The 21,700-nt window shown below is 43.2% G+C and overlaps 1 protein-coding gene across 1 annotated transcript in view; it reads right to left on the bottom strand.

Annotated features, from left to right (window-relative positions):
* Nucleotides 1-574: 574 nt before the first annotated feature.
* The window catches only part of Eif2ak3 (eukaryotic translation initiation factor 2 alpha kinase 3), a 67,382-nt gene continuing 46,256 nt past the window's right edge, over nt 575-21,700 (bottom strand). Inside the window, exons 12-17 of the mRNA XM_027429543.2 lie at nt 21,194-21,343; nt 19,248-20,028; nt 14,204-14,371; nt 5,097-5,198; nt 3,667-3,729; nt 575-1,813 (exon numbers count right to left, since the gene is read on the bottom strand). Of these exons, the coding sequence (XP_027285344.2) occupies nt 1,613-1,813; nt 3,667-3,729; nt 5,097-5,198; nt 14,204-14,371; nt 19,248-20,028; nt 21,194-21,343 (1,465 nt within the window). The 3' untranslated portion in view covers nt 575-1,612. The remainder of the gene's footprint in view (nt 1,814-3,666; nt 3,730-5,096; nt 5,199-14,203; nt 14,372-19,247; nt 20,029-21,193; nt 21,344-21,700) is intronic.

The following is a 21,700-nucleotide window of genomic DNA, read 5'->3' as shown; positions in this document are numbered from 1 at the left end:
AGGGTTTTATCTCAGCAACAGGAAAAGACAGACAGCCACAGTTGGGAAGTAGGCCCATTAGGCCTAATTACCAACACCACCTTCCTTTTCTGTTTGAGCTCTCACTTAGGGGCATGGTCCTCTTTATTCCCAGTCCTTGGCATGGAGTAGAGCACAGAACCTATCTTTGGTTATGAATCCTGTGAACTTGGGAAGTAACAGAAAAGGCAGTGGGGTCTTGAATAGCTTAAGAATAAGTTTTCATGGAGATGGAGAGAGAGAGAGGGATAGAGGGCTCAGCAGTTAAGAGCATTTGCTGCTCTTCCAGAGGAACTGAGTTCTGCTCCCAGCACTCACATCAGATATCTCAAAACCAGCTCCAGGGGATCTGACATCTTCTAGCCTCTGCTGGCACCTGCTCATGTGGGGCAGATATACACACATACACATAAATAAAAATTTTTAAAAAGTAAAAAATAAAAGGAATACATTGTCTTGAGAGTAAGGGGCATAACCATTTAGAGCCTTATGATCCCATTTTGTAAGTTAGAAAAGCATCATTTGAGAACTCTCTAAAATAAGAGTCAACTGTAAGTATAATTTAAAAAAGTTTTATTAAATCATTTAGACTTGAAAGAAGTCATAATAGTTAACACACTTATGTGTGTTCTGTACACCACCAACCCAAATGGATTGATTTCAGAATTTTCATAAATAAAAAATAAACATATTTACAGGAAAAATGAAAACGTTAGCAAGTTGAGATGATTAAACATATCTATAATCAGTTTGAGGGATGTACCCACTTACAGTATTATATATAAGATAGGATTCTAGTAGGCTAAAAATTACATAATTGAAGAAGTTAGTCATAATAGATGATCCATTTCTTACTACAGTTTCTTTTTTTTAAGCCCTCAAATCAGAACCTTAGACTGATACCTAAAAAGTTTCATTTTCCCATTATTGGAGGTAAAAAGTACAAAAAATTCCTAACACTCCCTAGAACAACCTAAAGGATGGAGCTATTCAATGCTGCAGACTATGACACTACTGACATGAACCGAGACCCGGCTTGTGCTATGTGCCTTCCAAATAGTGCAGATGGGTCAAGTGCCTACCAGGGACAAAACTGGAGTCAGCTTTACGACAATCACTTTCAAAAATCACCCTGGTATCTCTAGAAAGTAAGTCTCTAGAGAGGGTAGTCATCATGGTGGGGGGATGTCTTTGTATCTCTAGAAAGCATGTCTCTAGAGCAGGTAGTCACCATGGCGGGGTGTGTGTGTGTGTGTGTGTGTGTGTGTGTGTGTCTTTGACTCTTGTGCTATAAAGATATTTCAATTCAGATCATTTCAGGGATTGCTTCTACCTCCTGGCAAAAAGTGAGGGTTCCAAAGCTTGACCTAGTTTTGGAACACCAACAAGGAACAAGTCAAGTCCACATGTCATTTACACAGTCCTTGAAGTTCAGAGAAAACTGGATTAGGCCCATAATCCAGTCTGACTTAGAAAAATTGGTCCTAAACCACACTGATCAAAGCATAAAATCTGAGTCCACCACTGTGGAGAGCCACAGTCCTCCAGGTGTCTGCTCCTTGCCACCTGCAAGGGTTGCTGGGACAGCTGAAAGCTAGTTGCCAGGCAGTGGGCTGTGTGAACAGCTAGGCTGTCTGGAATGTTTTGTTCCAGATGAACTCATGGAGCGGGACCGCTGTCTCAGAACCGTCTTCCCGGGAAACTCCAAGTCCTCAAATACAGCATTTTCAATGATGTTTATGGCTTCAGGCCTCTCCGTGGGGGAAGGAGAGAGCATGTCTTGAACCATCAAATGCTGAAACATAAAAATGGTTTTGTGTTAAAGGTTCTAGATTTAGATTATTAAGCAGTTCTTTACATCATAGAAACTAACACACAAATTATGCATACACTCTTATACTCACACTAGGGTGCTTATACGCACCCTCCTCCTTGCCGCCTCCCCCAAATCTGCAGTATAGGTGCTGGATCGCAGGGCTCTGCAGGTAAATGGTCTTTATTTAGCTTTAGCCTCAGATCCAGCAAAACTTCTCTGTAACTATTTTAAGTGCGTGAAGCACATCTGATTAGTTAGCTCTCATAGAAACCCCAAAGCAGCCATAGTGAATATGTAAAGAGCATGGCTGTGTTCCATCACTCTGTGTGTGTGTGTGTGTGTGTGTGTGTGTGTGTGTGTGTAAGTGTGTAGGTGGTGTATGCGCTTGAGCACTTGCAGACACCGGTGGAGGATGTCAGGATCCTGTTCTAGCACTCTCCACCTCATTCCCTTGAAACAGGGTCTCTCATTGAACCTGGAGCCAGGCTGGCAGCCAGCAAGCCCCAGAGGCCTTTGCCCTTTTACAATGCTAGGTTAAAAACGTGTGTAAGCGTGTCCCTCTTCTTATGTGGTTGCTGGGGATTCAAATTTGGGTCCTCAATAAGCACTCTTACCCACTGAGCCATTTCCATGGCCCTTGCTGTCAGGCCTGATGACCTGAGCTGGCTCCTTAGGACCCACATGGTAGAAAGAATTAAACCCCAAAAGTTGTTCTCTCACTTCCATATGTGTGCACATACACACACTCTCTCAATAAATACATTTACAAATAGGCTAAATTCAGCCTGCTGCCTATCAGCCTTTTAAAAGGATTTATCACATATATGATATATACATATTTTGTTTTTTCAAGACAGGGTATTTTGGTGTAGCTTTGGAGCCTATCCTGGCACTTGCTCTATAGACCAGGCTGGCCTCAAACTCAAACTCTGCCTCCTGAGTGCTGGACTTAAAGGCTTGCACCACCACCACCCAGCTCAATGTGTAAATATTAAAGGAATAAGCTTGTGGACCCAAACACACTATGGGAAAAAATGTGACAAAAAGAAACGACAATTTTATAGTTTATTTTTAACTCGAAGACCAGCTTAATCTTCCCCTAATCTTCTAAATCACTTCCTGTATGGCCTAACTCCCACACCTGGAATCACCAGCCACTAGGGCCTTTTGTTTTAGATGTGTTTTGCCTGTGGAAGGGTGTTGGGTCCCCTGGAACTGTAGTTCCAGACAGCTATGAGCTGCCATGTAGATGTGAGAATTGAATCTGGATCCTCTGCAAGAGCAGTCAGTGCTCTTAACTGCTGAGCCATCTCTTCAATCCCCAAGATAAGCCAGTCACCAACAGAAAGAGTTAATGTAACATTATGGATCCTGTGAGGGTGCTTTATGAAGTCAGCCTCAGGGATGAAGGCAGTCTGGCCTCTGCAGGCCACTGGGCTGAGATCAGTCCTAACAAACTTGGTCCTCTAGAACAGTGGTTCTCAACCTTCCTAATGTTTCCACCCTTTAATACAGTTCCTCATGTTGGGGTGACCCCCCCAATCATAAAATTATCTTTGTTGCCACTTCATAACTGTAATTTTGCTATTGTTATGGATCATAGTGTAAATATCTGTGTTTTCTGATGGTTTTAGGTGACCACTGTGAAAGGACCCTTTGACTCCAAAAGGGTTGAAACCCAGAGGTTGAGAACGATTGCTCTAGAATATCAACTGTCTCATCTGGAAAGGGGAAGCTGAGCTGCTAAGGACTCTTTATGTTTAAGGGTGTCTTTTAGAACACTTTAAGCACTGAATATAATCTTAGAGAAAGAAGCTGGGCACTATACATACCTCTCGGGGGTATTTCTGAGTAAACAGGGGTGGGAACTTTAGATTTCTTACATCAGTTAAGGTCTAAAAAGAAAGAAAAATGCTGTTTAATCTTTTAACTTTGTTTCCAGATGATCCGCTGTTGTATTAAAAAATTGGCTCAAGAGAGAAAGCTGACATGCAACAGAGTTCAAGCAGAGAGGTTTTTTTATTAAGGGAAAAGGACAGTAAAAAGGGGAAGCGGGAAGGGGGAGACCTGCCTCTGGGGACAGGAGCAGCGGGAGAGAGGAAGAGAGGGAGAGTAAGGAACAGAGAGAGGGAGAGAGAGAGAGAGAGAGAGAGAGAGAGAGAGAGAGAGGGAGAGAGGGAGGGAGGGAGGGGAGGGAGGGAGAGAGAGAAGAGAGAGGAGAGAGAGGGAGAGAGAGGGAGAGGGAGGGAGGGAGGGAGAGAGAGAGAGAGAGAGAGAGAGAGAGAGAGAGAGAGAGAGAGAGAGAGAGAGATGGGAGGTGGGTAGGGCCCTTTTAAAAGGAAACATAGTGAATAGGTGCTGCTCTTAGTGGCAGCAGCTGAGAGTGTCAGAACCCTAAGGACAGGCCAGTACAAATGCGTAAATACTAACAACGACTTCTCACACATGCTAGGCAAATACTCTCCACAGATAACACCCCAGCCTGTCTTTTCACTTTCTTTTATTGTTAATATACATATCTTTGTGCCTTATGTGTGTGCACGTATCTCTGTGCAAAGGCTTTCAACTATTGAGCCTTCTTCTCCCCAGCCCAAACTCTCCAGTTTCTCAATAGTCTCCGATGAACTGATTAGGTCACAGATTTGATTCTTGATTCTTGATTTGGCTGGATCTCCTTTTTGTTTTGTTTAGACAGAGCTCACTAACAGTCTCAAACACAGAGATCTGCCTGTCTGTGCCTCCAAAGTGCTGGGATTAAAGGTGCGCCTGAAAACCTATGGCCATGATTTGTTCTGAGAAGGAAAAATCTAGCTGTGTGTCATTTGCCAGCATTGGAGTCTTACGAGAGTACATGGCCACTTGTCTTCTGTCCCAGTTTCCTCCAGCCAACTGTCACTACTATTTCCTTCCCCCACTCAGGCCATCCTTGCAGTTCCCGCTGGCTTTGCGTTGATCACAAAGATACCAAATACAAAATATTGTTAAGATTATGATGAATTTATGCCAAAGGAACATCTAAAAATAACCCCATTGTTCACACGATCTCTTTTGCTCCTTGTTAACTATCTAATGGCATCAAGATAAACAATGGTGCTGGAGAGATCAGCCCAGCTTCAGGAGGAGCCGAAGCCTCTTACTCTCACCCATAGATGCACACGCAAACATATAGTTAGAAAGAATTTAAAACATAACCATCTTTAAAAACTCTTATACATTTTAAATAATTTTCTCTTTCCACTTTCTGGGAGTAAGATATACTTACCCTGACTCGTTCCATCTGAGTGCTGAATGGGTAAAGTAATTCAAACAGAATCAAGCCCAAAGAGAAGATGTCCACTTTATGGGAGTAGTTGTTTCCGTGAATCTGAAACGGAATGAAAACATGTAAGAAATCACCCCAGAGAGAGCACATCATCACAGCATTAACAGAGAGATGGTTCAGTTGCTATAACAGCATCGCTGAACCCCAGAGTTGACTTAGTACCTCTGGGTATAAATGATAGTAAAGAGTTAACTGCTAAGGCTCTCTCCCCACCCTCTTCTACTGTGGGCAGGTGTAATTATACCACTCAGCATTACAGAGGGAAAGCCCAGGTAAGGCTCCAGATAGGCATCAGCAAAATCGGCAGAAACCTGGAGCCTTGTGTGCTGGAGTCTCTAAGGGCTGCTCAGGCCCCCTGAGGTGAAGCTTTTCAAAGCGACACTATCTGAAGGCAATCTCATTTCTAATCACCATAGTCCTGAAGACTCCTGACGGTCATTACTCCAAGCCACTAATCAACCTGGGAGCCTTCATTACACACTTAATTGCAGACTGCTTTGTATGCATAGCTCTATTTTTCATGTGCATATTTCTTGTTCTTTCCCAGTCCTGGCAGGGAGGAAACCTGCTGCTTTTGTGTTCTGTTCCCATCATTCAGCACTGGGCTAAGTATAGAGAAGGCCCTCAATAAATTCCTGATACCATGAAGCAATGAATCACAACTGATCTGCTCTATTATGGAAAGCCCCATTCAAACGCAAAGGAAGCTCCTGGTGCCTCTTTTATTTATGAACAGTTCCTCAGGCCAGTTACTTGACTACAGGTAAACAGATCTGGACCTGGCTCACCTCAGAACTGCTGGACTAGGGGAGGGAGAGGGGAAACAGGCTGGGTGACAGAGCAGCTGTCAGGGTTGAGGCCCTCGCCTCCTCTTCTCTAGGTTCCTTCTGTGCATATGGCAGATGCTTCTGCTCACAAAATGGCAGGGGGAATGTCTCAGTGACTGTATCAGCTGTGTCACCCTACTTCCTTCTAAAGTGACTACAGCAATCTATTTTCTTTGTCCCTTACTTGCCCCACCCCAATCTCTGTGGCTTGGGAAATGTATTCAAGGTCATTGCCCACAGAGGTACAGGGAAGAAAGATACCCACAGGCACTATCTGGAGGGTGTAAATTGACTCGTTCACTGGAGGCACCTGGACATCTGATGTTTAATCCCATCCAGTTCTGTCCATGGCAGGGTGAATGGAGTTGTGAGAGAGATGCTGGGGCAGTTATCCAAGTGACAAGCCTGACAGCAAAACTGACACTAACTTTAATGTCCGAAACAAACTGAGTGAATGCTTCACAGACAACAGAACTTCTGTGATGGCTAAGAATCATGAGTGGTCGGTCACATTTTATGAAAAGCATCCCAATTTTGGTTTCCAACAAAACAATGTTGTTTTATATAAGTGTATGTACACATAGCCGGAAATGACAATACTTTACATGTATTTTTAGTAAATGCCCTTTTCTTTATTAAACAGTCCTATATTTTCCACATTCCCTACATAGAAGACAGATTAATATATAAAGAGAAAAAAAGCATTATTAACTTGTTACTGGATTATAACATTTTTGGGACTTAAAATTTTCTGTATACATTCATTTTAATCATATGAATTTGTGGAGACTGAGCCATTGTTTGAAGAGGCCTTTGAAGAACACTTTATTGAGTATACCACAAGAGGGCAGCAGCTCTGCAGTTTATTGAGTATTCCACAAGAGGGCAGCAGGTAGGCAGTTTATTGAGTATTCCACAAGAGGGCAGCAGGTAGGGCAATATCTAGAGTATGGCCTGACATTGCATTTGAAGAGAATTAAGACAATTCCCAGTTACCAAATTTTCTTTTGAAGGCTTGCAAAGCTGAACTTTTTTTTTTTTTTTTTTAAGCAAAAGTAAGCAAGAACCCAGACTCCTGGGAGACTGGGAATCCCAGCTGCATTTCACTTGCTGTGCACTCAGTTTCTATAGCTAACCGAAATTTGTACTTTTGCCTTCTTTCCCTCACTCAGTCCCCTCTGTCTTTGTAACCTGTTCTTGTTATGTCACCCGGGCTGGCCTGGAACTTGCTAGGTAGCCTAGGCTAGACTTGGAATTTGCAACCCTGCGTCAGTGTCCTGAGTTTTGGGATTACAGGCATACACTATCTCACCTGGTGTTAAAGCATCATTTTTCATCAATCTTGTTCTCAGGTGTCAACCTCTGCCCAGCCTAAGCTCACCCCTCCCCCAGACATCTGTATCTGTAGGCAAAGCATGATCACATAGTGACTGTGTATGTTTATCTTATTGATTGTTAAACAAAATACTGTTTGGCCAATGAGACAGCAAGTTAGACAGAAGTAGGAGTCAGAGGATTCTGGGAAATGTAGTAGAGAAGTGCTGATCCAGGCAGGAAGTGACATAGCAAGGAGACTCATATTTAAGCAAAGGAGAAACAGAAAGGGTGCCTTTTTCCTGTTCGCCTCCTCGAGCAGCAAGATGTGAGCCACCGGCAAGGAGGGACGCCAAATAAGGCGTCCGATAAGGTAAGTCTTATAAAATATATAGATTTATGATAATTGAGACTGAGCTAACAGATGAGGAATCCTAGTCATTGGCCAAGCAGCATTGTACCTAATACAAGTTTCTGTGTATTCATTTGGGCCTAACTCGGGCAGGCGGCTGGTGTAAAGCTCACACATGGCGGTGGGGCTCAGGTAACATTTGGCAGAAAGATTTATCGTTAACAGAATGGTGTCAGAACTTTACAGCTGTCTCTCAGAGAACTCTATTTCTCTTCATTTCCTAGTCCCTATTCAACTAAACCAATGCTGGATTTAGAGGTGGATTTGGCTTTCCTCCTCTAAAATCTAAGCACGTTATTAAACTAAACTTTAGTGTTTCTGTATTGTATCAAGAAGCCTATTGATGTAATACAAAACAAAAGAAGAATTTGGGGACTGTCTTAGTCTTTTCTTGGATCTTTCTCTCAAGGTGTACACCCTTTCATAATTGTTATGCGCTCATGGTTGCATTCCCCAGCATGTGTACATACACAAGCAAACATTTCTCTGCTAACTGTTTATGTTTGAGTCCCACACAGCCAATGAAGACCTGCCTGACAGAAATCCCTGGACACCCTGGAAAGAAAATGGGTAACACTTCCTCGACTGCACTGGATCCAACTTGCTCCATTTCAACTGACACTCCGGCCAGAGCTTCGGGTACTGACTTCAATCAAGTTGAGGATTTTAAGCGAGATCTTCTATCAAGAGAATCCCATCTAACATGGACTGGATACAATCCATTCAAGACTTTTACTACACTAATATTTTCTTCCCCAGGACCCCACATGACTATCATTGTCCCATTTCAGCAGGAAGTTACTTGGAGGATGTTACGCCCCCCTTTCCCCATTGTTGTCACTTAGGATAGTGTATATACCTAGTTAGGGATAGCTTCTTATTGTTTATGGTTGGGATTGGAAGGAGGTGTTCAGGCTTGGACACCTCTTTCAGATGACTTTAGGGTTTAGTTAAAATAGTTAGGATGTGACATAAGCAGATTGTTGTATCTTCTTATATTTTCCTTTCCACGCCTACTTAGGGGCTGGCTACAGGTGTGCCTGACCACGCTTGCGTGGGCATGGTCAGGGTGATGTAGAGTGAGACTTAAAGGGGACTGGGTCTCTGTTTCGGTTTCACTTTTTGTTTGGGCTTTTGTACAGACCGCTGCCACGCCGGCTGGCTAGGTTGCTCTGTAAGTAAGGCTTTTCCCTATTAAATACCCTTGTATTTCCACTTGGCTCCATATTGGTAATTTCCCACTATATCTGGTGTCAGAAGTGGGATAATCCCAGGCCCCAAGGTTCCTAGAGAAAGAGGGAAACCTGCGGCTACAGCCTGCCCTGTTGGGCCGCTGAGAGGCAATGGAGCAGCTTCCATATGCTTGTGCCATCCCGGCACTCTTGGGGTTTGGACTCCAGCACTCCTGAGATGGCCTGCAGCCCTTGAGAGTTCTAGGGTTAGGATTCTGAGATCTCACGGCCTCAAGCTGCCTTCCTGCCTCCCCGAGACTAGTCAAACAACAGCAAAACCCGGGAAGCTGGAGGTAGTGTTACGAACTTCCATGTAAACTTTACAAAAGCTTAAAAAGGGATTTTAGCAGCAAAAGATCAGAGACAAGCACGACTTCGTGTTAGCAGGTAGCAGCATTTTCTTGGGTTATCTCTGTTTTGCTGGAGACAAGCAGTCAAGCAATGACTTGAATGGTTACTTTAAGAGAGATTTCCTGACTCAACAAAAGCAGAAAAAAACAAAGACAGCGCTAAGAAAGCCACTACTTTAATTTTGGTGGTGTTGTTTAACAGTTAAAAGACTGGTGGCCAGAAAAAGGTAAAGATTTACAGTAATGACAGATCCAGATAAAGAGAAACCTCTAAAGGTTTACACTACATTTAAAAATATATGTAGGCTTGTGAGAGAAGAAAGCAGAGGCAGACGGATTTCCACAGAGAAACCCTGTCTCGGGGAAAAAAAGAAACAAAAGGAAGTAAAAGTAAAATAATAAAAAAGCCACCTAGAGATGAAAAATACACAGAGAAATCTAGATACTAAATGCCATACTGTTGTCTTTAAATTGTTTGATTGCCAAGGAAAAACTTATTGCTGCTAAAATACATTTGATTATAAATGCTGCTAAATTAATCCAACTTACACATTTAAAAAATGCTCTAACTTCAGGATTTGAGTTTAAGGACAGGCTACTTAGAAATAAAGGTTTTGCTTGTATTTCCACAGAAAATCAAAAGCTGTGGATTCCTTCCAGACTAATATGGTTTGATCAAGCAAGACCCCCTAAAGCTGAGGCGATACAGCCTTACAGACTACAAAAACAAGGACTTGGTCAGGTTTCTATGTTTTATCATAATCCCTATGGTATATGAACATCGCCCCCAATCAGCAGGAAGCAGTTTAGAAAGAACGACACCCATATTCCCAAATATTGTGTATAAATGTTTGTTTTCATTTAAATGGGGTTAGTTATAAATGATAATGAGCATAGTCAATCTCTCTTTAAAGAAAAAGAGGGGAATAGGATATAGGAGTGAATACTTTACATTGGTATAGATTTTCATTTATTGATACAACTTTAAGGTCAATTTTGTGTAGGTATATGTCTCTTCTTGTTTAGGTGTTGTGTTTATACAGATCTTTTAATTAAGTTAGTTAGGTTTTCTAGATACAGAGATGTATTTGAGACGGTTAGGTATTCTTCAAACCTTTCAAAGACCTACAGAAATATGGCATTTAAATGGTTTAGGGTTTTTCTTGGCAGTGAGACACAACTGCTCCTGGCACACCAATTATGTCAGAAAGAAAGATGGGCATCGAAGAAACTTGTTATGGAGTTTGCTTTCAACATGGCAAGATTAGCCATTTGGGCAAGAAACTGCTCTTGCCTGGACTGTTTGTTGCTGTATAAATTGGACATACCGGACCCACAAGAAAGTGACTGCTGAACTTACAAAACAAGACAGTACTAAAGGGTTCCTGTTGAAATGAATGTGTGCCAGACACACTATTGGCCTATGGGCTAAAGATGGATGCCCCAACGTTACAGAGGAACTTTGGGTGACTGTCCAAGTAGCAAGATGTGTCTGTCAATTCTAGAGTTTATATATTTTCCTTCTGTGGTCTTTGATAGCGTTAAAGACAGATAGTTATGGTTATAGTTTTCTTCAGTTATTATAAAAGATAAGTTATGCTTTTTTTTATTTAGACAGAAAAGAGGAGATGGTGGGGAATGTACTACTGTGTATATTTATCTTATTGATTGTTAAATAAAATATTGTTTGGCCAATGAGACAGCAAGTTAGACAGAACTAGGAGTCAAAGAGGATTCTGGGAAATGTAGTAGAGAAGTGCTGATCCAGGCAGGAAGTGACATAGCAGGAGACTCATATTTAAGCAAAGGAGAAACAGAAAGGGTGCCTTTTTCCCATTCGCCTCCTCGAGCAGCAGGATGTGAGCCACTGGCAAGGAGGGACGCCAAATAAGGCGTCCGATAAGGTAAGTCTTATAAAATATATAGATTTATGATAATTGAGACTGAGCTAACAGATGAGGAATCCTAGTCATTGGCCAAGCAGCATTGTACCTAATACAAGTTTCTGTGTATTCATTTGGGCCTAACTCGGGCAGGCGGCTGGTGTAAAGCTCACACGTGGCGGTGGGGCTCAGGCGACATTTGGCAGAAAGATTTATTGTAACAAGTGACTAAGTTTCTCTGGTGACCAGCCCTTTTTATGCTTTATTTAGTTAGAAGATTTACTATTTTAATTTATGTGTATTTGTCTGGGGGTGGTTGGTGAAGCATCAGATCCCTAGAATTTACAGACAGTTGTGAGCTACCCTACATGGGTGCTGGGAACTGAACTCTGGTCCTCTGAAAAAGCAGAGAGTGTTCCTAACCTCTTGATTATCTTTCCTGGCCCTCTCTCACCCCTGCTTTAGACCTCCCCCCTTACTTATCTTTTTGTGTGAGAAGGGCATACATGTGCACATGAGGAGGTCAGAGGGCTACCACGGGTAGTTGGGTCTTCCACCATGTGGATCCCAGGGATAGGACTCAGGTACTGAGGCTTTGTGCACCTTTCCCTATCTGCTAATCCACAGATGTCATCTTCTACCTGTCCCAGTTCAGGCATTGTTTTAGGCAAAAGAATAAAAAAAGAGAAGGCAGGCAACAACTTTTGTTCCATTGTGTTCCTGCACGGGACCTAATTATTACCTATCTCTGTAAATCTATATCTACCTATATACATGTGTGTATATATTCTTTTCTTTTTTAAAGATTTATTTATTATGTATACAGTGTTCTGCCTGCATGTATGCCTGCAAGCCAGAAGAGGGCACCAAATCTTATTACAGATAGTTGTGAGCCACCATGTGGTTGCTGGGAATTGAACTCAGGACCTTTGGAAGAGCAGGCAGTGTCCTTAACTGCTGATCCATCTCTCCAGCCCTGTGTGGAGTATTTATGAATATAAATACTGTTATATAGAGTTATCAGGTTGATTCTTTTTGTATATCACCACGATTATACATTTCTTGTGTTTGGATTTTTTCCATATTCTTTAAGGAAAATAATGATTTGAAATTAACTTTAAAAAAATTTGCTCTTTTAAAATTATCAAAGTATTGTGCTTCATTTACTGACTCCCTGCCCCTACCACTGTCTTTTCCTGCTAGTCTCACTTGTTCTTCCTCCTAAGTAGACCCCCATCCCACCTTCACGTAACATGGCAAGATACTAACTTAAATCGTTGAAAGTGCTATGAAAAGAATATGAGTACACATTAGTAGAGGGTGGGGTGGGCGGGTGCTCTGGCTATCAGGGTAAGTGAGCTCACTTTTGTTAGTGAGCCCTTCGATAAGAAGCATCCAGAGCCAGGAACTCCTACTTTGCTCCCACAATACTTAAAATGTAAACATGATTTCTGACCCTGTAAACAATAGCTAATTTTAAATTATTTGTTAATTTTCTGTGTGTGTGTGTGTGTGTGTGTGTGTGTGTGCATGTACACACATGCTATTGTGTTCCTGTGCAGGTCAGGGAACAGCTAGTGGGATTGATCCTTCCACCATGTGGGTCTCAAGGATAGAAACTGGGTTGGTAGCAAGTGCCTTTACTCATGGGGCCATCTTGTCATTTGATGATTAATGTTTAAAAATGCAATTTCAACTGTCAGGAGCCAGCCCTGGTCAGATATAAAAGTCTCCTTTACAAGGGGCTTGGTGACCTCCATGCTACACCACCAATTTAGTCAAGCACCCCACCCCTTAGGTTAGTGTTCTGAGATAAACCACAGGAAAGTTCCCGGACACCTGCTCAGGCCTGAGGGCATTTAACACCCATTCCTCCCCGTCCCTTACTTCCTCTTTCTTTACTCCCTCCTTTCTCTTTAAAAACTCCTTGCTTAAATTCAATAAACAGACCTTGACAAAACATTGCTCGGTCTCGTTCTTTCTTTCTTGCCCATTTATTTTCAGGCTTAGTCCCCCTGGGGACCCATGAATTACCAGGACCCCGAGGGCCGGGGCATAAAACCTTTTTTAGATCAATCCTGGTAATATGCTGATGTATAAAAATAGAGAAGTGAAGGAAAACACACAGTAGGTTTAAATTCCAAGTTCCCTCACTCAGGTCAGAAGTAACAGCTGTTGGCCTTTTATGGTTTTCCTGGTCTTTCCTCCTTGGGACACAGATGTATACATTTTCATATTCTGCATTGCTTTTATTTTTCTTTCACTAGGTCTTAGCTACATCATTTGAACACAGTCTAATTACTTAGGCCAACTGATTTCTCTCTGGCTCATAAAATCTCTTCCGTATTCCTTTTTAGTCTATTCTTTCTCTTAAGTAGATTTGCTAGAGAAACTTACTGTTTTAATTCAAAAACTACTAAAACAATCTGATGATGCTGTTTTATTGTCTTAGGTTGGTTTGTTATCCTGTGGCTCCTCTCTCCATGCTGAACACAAAGCACTACTGCGCTTAAGCAATAAAACAAATGTATGAGGCAAAGGCAGGAGCAGACCCTGTCTCAGAACCCAAATAAATACAAAGCCAACAAATTTAAGTCCAAATAGAACTTTGTAAACTTCTATACATCTCAGTGTCTTTCATTTGTTTAACACTTTGCTGATGTGCATCACTGTCTATCTTCTTCCTCACACTCCATCTCTTTCTCTTTGAGTGTTTAAGACAGGTCCTATTTTGTAACCTACGCTGGATTTGAATTCATGGCAATCCTCCTGCCTCAGCCTCTCGACTGCTTGGACTACTTGCCATGAGCCACCACAGCAGGCTCTCTAAGTCTCTTTCTGAAGTGAAAGTGTGTCTTGTGATTGTATTTTTCATTCCACCCCCCAGGTTGGAGTTGTATTCCCTGGGGCAGAATTATTCTCATAGTTTTTAGGCTTTGGATTACTGGCTACTGTATGGAGGACACTGGAGAAGACTCATTAGGCACAACTAGCTCACTGCCTGGCTAACCACAGTCTGAAAGACTCACCTGCTCTGGGCTCATGTAGAGCTTGGTCCCCACTTGTCCTGTGTGTGTGGCATAGGCGGGCATTGGAGTCAGAACAGTCTGCTCTTCTTCATCTTGGTCCATGGCGGTCACTAGTCCAAAGTCCCCAACTTTGACCACATCATCCATGGTGAAGAATATGTTGGAAGGCTGGGAAAAATAAGGAAAACAAAACAAAACACAGTGAGTATATACAGAGAAGGGAAAGAAGTCAAAAGAATTGTATGATTTCAGAAAAGAAATAGAAGAAATAGATATTCTAAAGTATAGTACTTTTTAAAATGAGCCACTGTCCCCATGAAGAGGAGTAGGTGACCAACACAAATTAGATTCCATGTATTTTTGAGTTTTGGTTTGCTATTAAGAGAAAGAAAGGCTGGGCGTTGGTGGCCCACACATTTAATCCCAGCACTCCGGAGGCAGAGGCAGGTGGATATCTATGAGTTCAAGGCCAGCCTGGTCTACAGAGCGAGTGCCAAGATAGGCTCCAAAGCTACACAGAGAAACCCTGTCTCAAAAAACCGAGAGAGAGAGAGAGAGAGAGAGAGAGAGAGAGAGAGAGAGAGAGGGGGGGGGGAGGGAGGCTGGGAGGTGCTGGAGCACACCTTTAATCCCAACACTTGGCAGAGGCAGGCAGATCTTTGTGAGTTCAAGGCCAGCCTGGTCTAGAGAGAGTTCCAGGACAGCCAAGGCTACACAGACAAATCCTGTCTCAAAAAAAGAAGGAAAGAAAGAAAGGGGGGGAAGGAAGGAAGGAAGGAGGGAAGGAAGGAAGGAAGAAAGGAAGAACCTGAGAGAGGCAGGCAGACAGAGACAGAAGGAAGGAGGGAGGAAGGGAAAGAGAGAGGGAAGGAGGGAGGGAGGGATGGAAGAATATGGGGGAGGGGGTAAGAATATGATCAAACTGTATGTTAAAGAGAGAAAGAAAACAAAAGTGCTCATCTAATCAGTTTACTATTAGCAGATGCAATACAACCCTTTGAAAATCACTGTTGGTCCCCACTTTCTAGATTTGGAAACCAAAACCCCATCCAGCAAGTGGTTGGGCCAGGAACTGAACTCAGGCAGTCTGGCTCTGCCTCTGCTGCTGCATCCTGCATCATGATCTGACCATATGGCCATCTAATAAATGTAACAGACCTATCGTTTGATCTGTGACCAAGGGTGAAACAGCCCATCAAGGGAATCAAACTCCTGACTGCTGTTATACCATTTCTAAATCCCACATGCTCCTAACGCTACACTTAGGCCTCTGTCCTGAGTTCTAAATTCCCCCTTGAATTTGCTTGTTATATGCAGCTATTCAAATGTCCTATGAGCTCCTCCAGCTCCAGGTCCCCTACATGAAATCTATCACTGTCCCCCAAGACAACAGTGACACAAATAACAGCTGTTAAAGCGGTGAAAGAGGAGTCACTTTAACTCATAAAACCAAACCTTCCAACATAAAATACTTCCAACATTGCCAGAAAGTAACACTTCCTTTGATTCCTAAGATGCCACTATAAAATTGTGACTTTGAAGCAACGAGGTTACTCTAACTAAAATCTGTTGTAATGGCCCAGAACTTTCTCACCAACAGCCCCATGTCAGAAGCAATAAATGACACTACCTTTCTCCCTCTCTTTCTCTCCTTTCCCCATACTGGGCTACAGACCCAACCCAAGGCCCCACGACTACTATGTAAGAGCTACTAAAAGCAGTACTTGTGTTAGAACTCTCCGTCTGCTTCTCTTGAGTCTAAAGCAGCCGGGCTGATAGCAACTTCACTATATAGCTGAAGATGACCTTAAAATTTTGGTGTTTCTCCTCAGAATTTCTTTTTATATGGTGCTGAGGACCAAACATGGCCTCATGCACGATATACAAGCACTCTACCAACTGAGCTACATCCTAAGCATCCTGCTCCCATTTTCTGACAGCAATTAGTGGCAGAACTCTTAAAAGACAGTTTGTCTCTCTAGCATCTATCTCCAGTGCTTCTCCTAGAAGCATGCTGACTTTGTAAACTCCCTTCTTCCTGGGTATGTAGCAGCCCCACGTTTGCCTAATCCCTTTCGGGCCAAGGAGTCTGGTGGAGGGGTAGGCTATGGTCCTTGGTTTACTGAGAACAAGCCCTTGGATTTCTAGCCAACTTGGGGGAAAGAAAGACTTTTCCTACCACCTCCTATCAAAAGCCCTCCAGAAAGCTTAAAAGCAAACATGTCCAAAAGCCACTGGCTACCATCCTGAGTCTGTGATGGGAAAGTCTGGCTAAAAGTGGAAAGCTACAGGGAGAAGGGAATGCGTGTTCACCAAGTTGTCTGATCCTGGCTGATCCTGTTCCTGAATCCTTACCAGTTTTGTGAAATGGCTGACAGAACTCCTGAGGACTCCGTCTGTACTAATGCTTTTGGTGGCAAACAAAAGGAAATCCAACATAAATTGAAGCCAGAGTCCAGAACATTCCAGGCACTGCTCCGGCTGGGATGAGGGAACAAGGTGGGCAGGGCTTGGGTCACCATGGACACCAAAGGACAAATGGCCTAGGTGTGAGACTGACAAAGGAGAAACAGGTTCTTTGAGGAAACAGAAAAGCTCAGAAACAGAAGGGCTGAGAGGCAGTGTCAGCTGTGCTGAAGACACACATGTGGCCAAACTGCAAGGCGGGAAAGCCCAGATTTAATCCTGTGCTCAAAGCCTTGAAAGGCACAGGCTTTTCAGCTGGGGAAAATTTGTGGTGGTATTTTTGTCAGCATACTAGAAATCTTTGAAATGACTGCCTTTTCCAAGGAATAAATAATTTTATATTTTTAGAAAAACTAAAGGAAAGTTAACTTTCTTTTGTGAATTTTTCTGGTGCACACAAGTAGAGGAGACTCCTAACACAACATGGTAGTGTTGAGCAAACCTTTCACCTACATCTTGCTCATATAAAACCACAGAATGTACTTGCCAGTGAAGGCACTGGCTTTGGCTTTCATCTTGCTGCTTCTGCATGACAGGCAGTAAGACCATGGGAGATGTGTCCACGTGTGAGGAAAGCTGACCGTATTCTCACTGGTATCACCCGTCTCAAACTTAGGGTCTCTCTGTTGTAAGACATCCTCTCCATTTGTGTGGACCCATCCATGGCTCCAGTTTGACCCTCACCACTCTTCTGAAGCACAGTGAGTGCTTTTAACAAGTGGCAGTTACATCGGAGCCCAGGGGTCCTTCCAGTTCTTGTTCCTGTTCCTCCCCAAACTCTTAAAACACATTAAAACATTTCAAAATATTCTCATGATTTTAGAAGAAAGTAACTTTTTGGTCTCATGTAGTCCAGGCTAGCCTGAAGCTTGCTAATGTGGCCAGTGACTGAGAGTGGGCATTGAACTCAGGGCCTCACTGCATGCTGGGTAGCACCCTACCAGTGGAGATACACCCCCAGTCCCAGAAACCAATTCCTGTTATAGCTACTTTAGTATCTGGAGCAAAAGGTTGTGGTTACACAAAATAAAACTTAAAATATTTACAACGAAGCCAAATCTGGCAAGCATTTAAGTCACTTTCCTCAGAAAATGGACCTATAAACATAGGTTCCATACACACCTATTGGAGGCTACCAGGAGCATGTGGATCACGGCAAGAAATGGTCAAATCAAAGCTCAATAGAATCAGTTAACTAGTTAGAGTCCTGTACTCTTGTTTTTGGGAATGTATACTACAGAAACACTGTGTGTATGCATGTACTCATTACTGAGACAGGCTCTCATTTTGTGGCCTACACTGGCCTTGAACTCGTATCAATCCTCCTGTCTCAGTCTCCTGAGTGCTGGGGTTGCAGGAGTACACTACCACTTGGATTTGGAATTTTATGAAATTCAGCACACAGTATTTCGGCACTGTTCAACATTGTATACTCTGAGAACATGGTTTAAGTTTCACAGCCACAGCCACCTTTCTCTAGTTGGCTTCTCCCTCAAAGCCCACACAGTCAGCAATGGGGAAAAACATGGACATCCGATGCCCCAAATCAGAGCTGTCCCTTTCCACTCAGGTCCCTCTCACCATGTGCTGGGGAGACTCAAGGGTACCCATGTCAAGGTTACTCAAAGTCATAGGAAGTTTAGGCCAACAAAATGGTTTAGTGGATAAAGGTACCTCTGCCAAGATTGGCAACCTGAGTTCAAGCCCTGGTATCCACCCAGTGAAAGGAGAGAACTAACTCTCACAAGTTGCCCTTCAAACTTCACACATATATCAAGCACACACATGAGTGTGCAGGCTAAATAACTGTAATAAAAAAAAAAGTAATTGGTTGGTTTTTCAAGACAGGGTTTCTCTGTAGCTCTGGCTGGCCTTGAACTCAGAGATCTTTCTGCCTCTCAAGTGCTGAGATAAAGGTGTGTGCCATCAATGCCTGGTGATTTTTTTTTTTAATAAAGATTTATTTATTGGGGCTGGAGAGATGGCTCAGTGGTTAAGAGCACTGGCTGCTCTTCCAGAGGACCCGGGTTCAATTCCCAGCACCCACATGGCAGCTCACAACTGTCTGTAACTTCTGACACCTTCACAGCAATACACATAAAATAAAGTTAAATAAAAAAAAAAAAAAAAGGGCACCAAATCTCATTAAAGATGGTTGGGAGCCACCATGTGGTTGCTGGGAATTGAACTCAGGACTTCTGGAAGAGCAGCCAAGTGCTCTTTCCCTCTGAGCCATCTCTGCAGTTGTTGAAAAATATTTTTAAAGCACAGGAATCATGTAGTATAACTGCTCGTGGTGGACTTTAGATGGAGACTCTTTTCCCTCAGGACTATTGGAGATGCTTTTTACAGTAAAACAGAAATGAACAGCCTATAGAGGGAAATGCATGGTCTGACTGAACCTTTCAAACACGAGACCTTTTCCTTTCCTGTTTCCTTCCTGGACTGCTGCTCTCTGATGTTTTACACCACTGCACTCTGCCGGGACTTTGGTTAAAGACTGACAATTGCTAAGTTCCACTTTGAATTGCAGAAGTCACACCCAAACCCTGGTGTGACGCGCTCTCTGACTACAGACCTTCAGGTCCCTGTGCATGAGTCCCTTGCTGTGCAGAAACTCCACGGCCTCTGCGATCTGCAGAAAGATGTGCAGACACACACTGTGCTCCCTGTCCTCCATGCTGCAGCGTCGGTTCAGCCAGTCTTTAAGGTTCTCCTTTCTGCACAGCTGCATCTGGATGTACAGGTACACCTTTGGGGAACTGGGCTGGAGCTGGTCCACAGTGTTCTTGGTGAAATCTAAACTTAGAGTGGTTGGCCTGGTAGGAGAGGTAGACAAGGTGGCTTCGGAAGAGGATCTGCTGCTCGAGTACTTGAAGTCAGTTAGCTTATGAACATAATGGTTGCCGTTATGCAGCCGGTTGGTTCTGGGGTCTTCCTTACTGGACGCATTGTCACAGCCAGAGTCTTCAAACACTATGGAAGAGGACGTCCCCTCCCTCGACCTTGTGTAGGGAGAAGCTTCAGAAGGACAAAGTTCGAAGGAGTGCCCCTCATCATTGCCGTCCACAGTACCATCCTCCATGTCGCACTCTGTCAGGCAACTGTCCTGGAGGTTGTGGGCCGCACCCATGGACTCGCTATTGTCTCCACAGTCTGTTCCTGAGAACTCCAGTGGAGAGAACTGGCTCTCAGAGGAACTTGTCTGGCCACAGGAAATGCCCACTGAGAAAGACCGACTTCTTTGAGGTGAAGGAGCTATGACTTCAATATGTTCTTTTGTAGAGAAAGGATCCATTCTGCGGATCTTAACGGATGGTGCATCCATTGGGCTAGGAGAGCTGAGTGGCCAGTCTGTGCTAAAAGTGGGAGAAATGCAAAGAACTGAATAAATACACACCAATTAAGTTATGGGACCAAAAACACATAGGGGAAATAAAGCCTGCCATGTGGGACAAAGCACATCTCATCCTTTTCAAAATTTTTATTTGAAAGCTTAATTTTGTTTTAAATTTGTGTATTTGTGTGTGTACCTCATGTGTGTGTGCCTGTAGAGGCCATAAGAGGGCACTGGATTCCCTGGAACTGAAGTTACAGGCAGTTGTGAGCTTCCTGATGTGGGTGCTGGGAACTGAACCCAAGTCCTCTGCAAGAGCACCAAGTGTTCTTAACTGCTGAGTCATCTCTCCAGGTCTGAGAGCTCAATTATATACTCGAAATAGTTACCTCTGTGTTGACCTTTTGCACAAATGTAAAATAGTAAAGCAATACCAATGACAAGGTTTCTTGATGGCCACAATTCTGAAGCATTGTGCAGATTACAGTAGCTCACAGGCTTTGATACAAGAGGCCACTTCCCTTCATCCTGGAGTCTCTAACAGGTGTCATTTAACAAGACACCTCCAGGGACTGAACACTAGGCAGGCATGCTGTGTCACCTGTTCGTTACTGTGGCATTTGAGGACCCGCCTTCCTATGGCACATTATACATAGAGGTATCTGCAGGCTACCTAAGCATAGGTACTTTTTAAAACTGAAATAGCCACCAGGCAGTGGTGGTACACGCCTTTAATCCCAGCACTTGGGAGGCAGAGGCAGGCGGATCTCTGAGTTGGAGGCCAGTCAGTCTGGTCTACAGAGACTTCCAGGACAGCCAGGGTTACATAGACAAAACATATCTCAAAAAACAAACCCCTTGAAATATCATAAACCTATTTAAAATGGAGTTATAAATTGTTAACTGCCAAGAGAAAAACCTTGTTTAAAAAAGAAAATGGATAAACACAGAAGCATTTCATATTGGGAAAAGCCATGGTGATTCCCTTGAATATCATTTATACTAAGAAAAAGCATGTTGGGAAAACCTAAACCACATCTCAGGTACTTAACAAGTGGAGAGAGAATAGCATAATGATACAGGGACAGAACACTACCATACTCTCTTTTCAGGCCCCTGAGAGACCCTTGCTCACAGCAAAGCACCAGCCTAGATGACTCATTTGTAAGTCTGTCTAACCAAGCTACCTTTCGTCTTTCAGCCAGATTTCATCCATCTGCTCTTGCCACTTCTCTGGAGGTGTTTCCAGCCAGGCGTTGAAGTACCTCACAATGCCCGGGTGCTCCAGCTTAGCCAGGGCTTTGACTTCGCGCATCACCTTCTCCCGTGCCAATTCCCTGAAATGCAGAAAATAGGATGGTTTGTCTGTATCTGAAGTATTCTATCAATGGTGAAAACTGAAGAATACAAGAGAAGTCTCTTTGAATATAAAATCAAGAACATGAGTTAGCCTTAGGCACATATGAAGTACTAAATTACAAAGTAAACAAAATGTGTATTTTAGTGGTTGCTCCCCCCCCCCTTTCTGGAAATAATGGCTAGACATACCTACTTTCTCTCATCTAAATAAAGTTTCTTAGCTGAATGAAAATCGATACTGAATCTTAAATGTCTGTTGGTCCATGTGAGGAACAGTCAACCAGGGGATAAGTGTCTGGGCATGCCTGTGAGGGATGATCTACGTAGATTAGGTT

The sequence above is a fragment of the Cricetulus griseus genome, chromosome 8 (genome assembly GCF_003668045.3).
Source record: "Cricetulus griseus strain 17A/GY chromosome 8, alternate assembly CriGri-PICRH-1.0, whole genome shotgun sequence".
NCBI lineage: Eukaryota > Metazoa > Chordata > Mammalia > Rodentia > Cricetidae > Cricetulus > Cricetulus griseus.
Note: the sequence above shows the minus strand (reverse complement) of the source record. Positions and strands in the feature narration are given on the sequence as shown.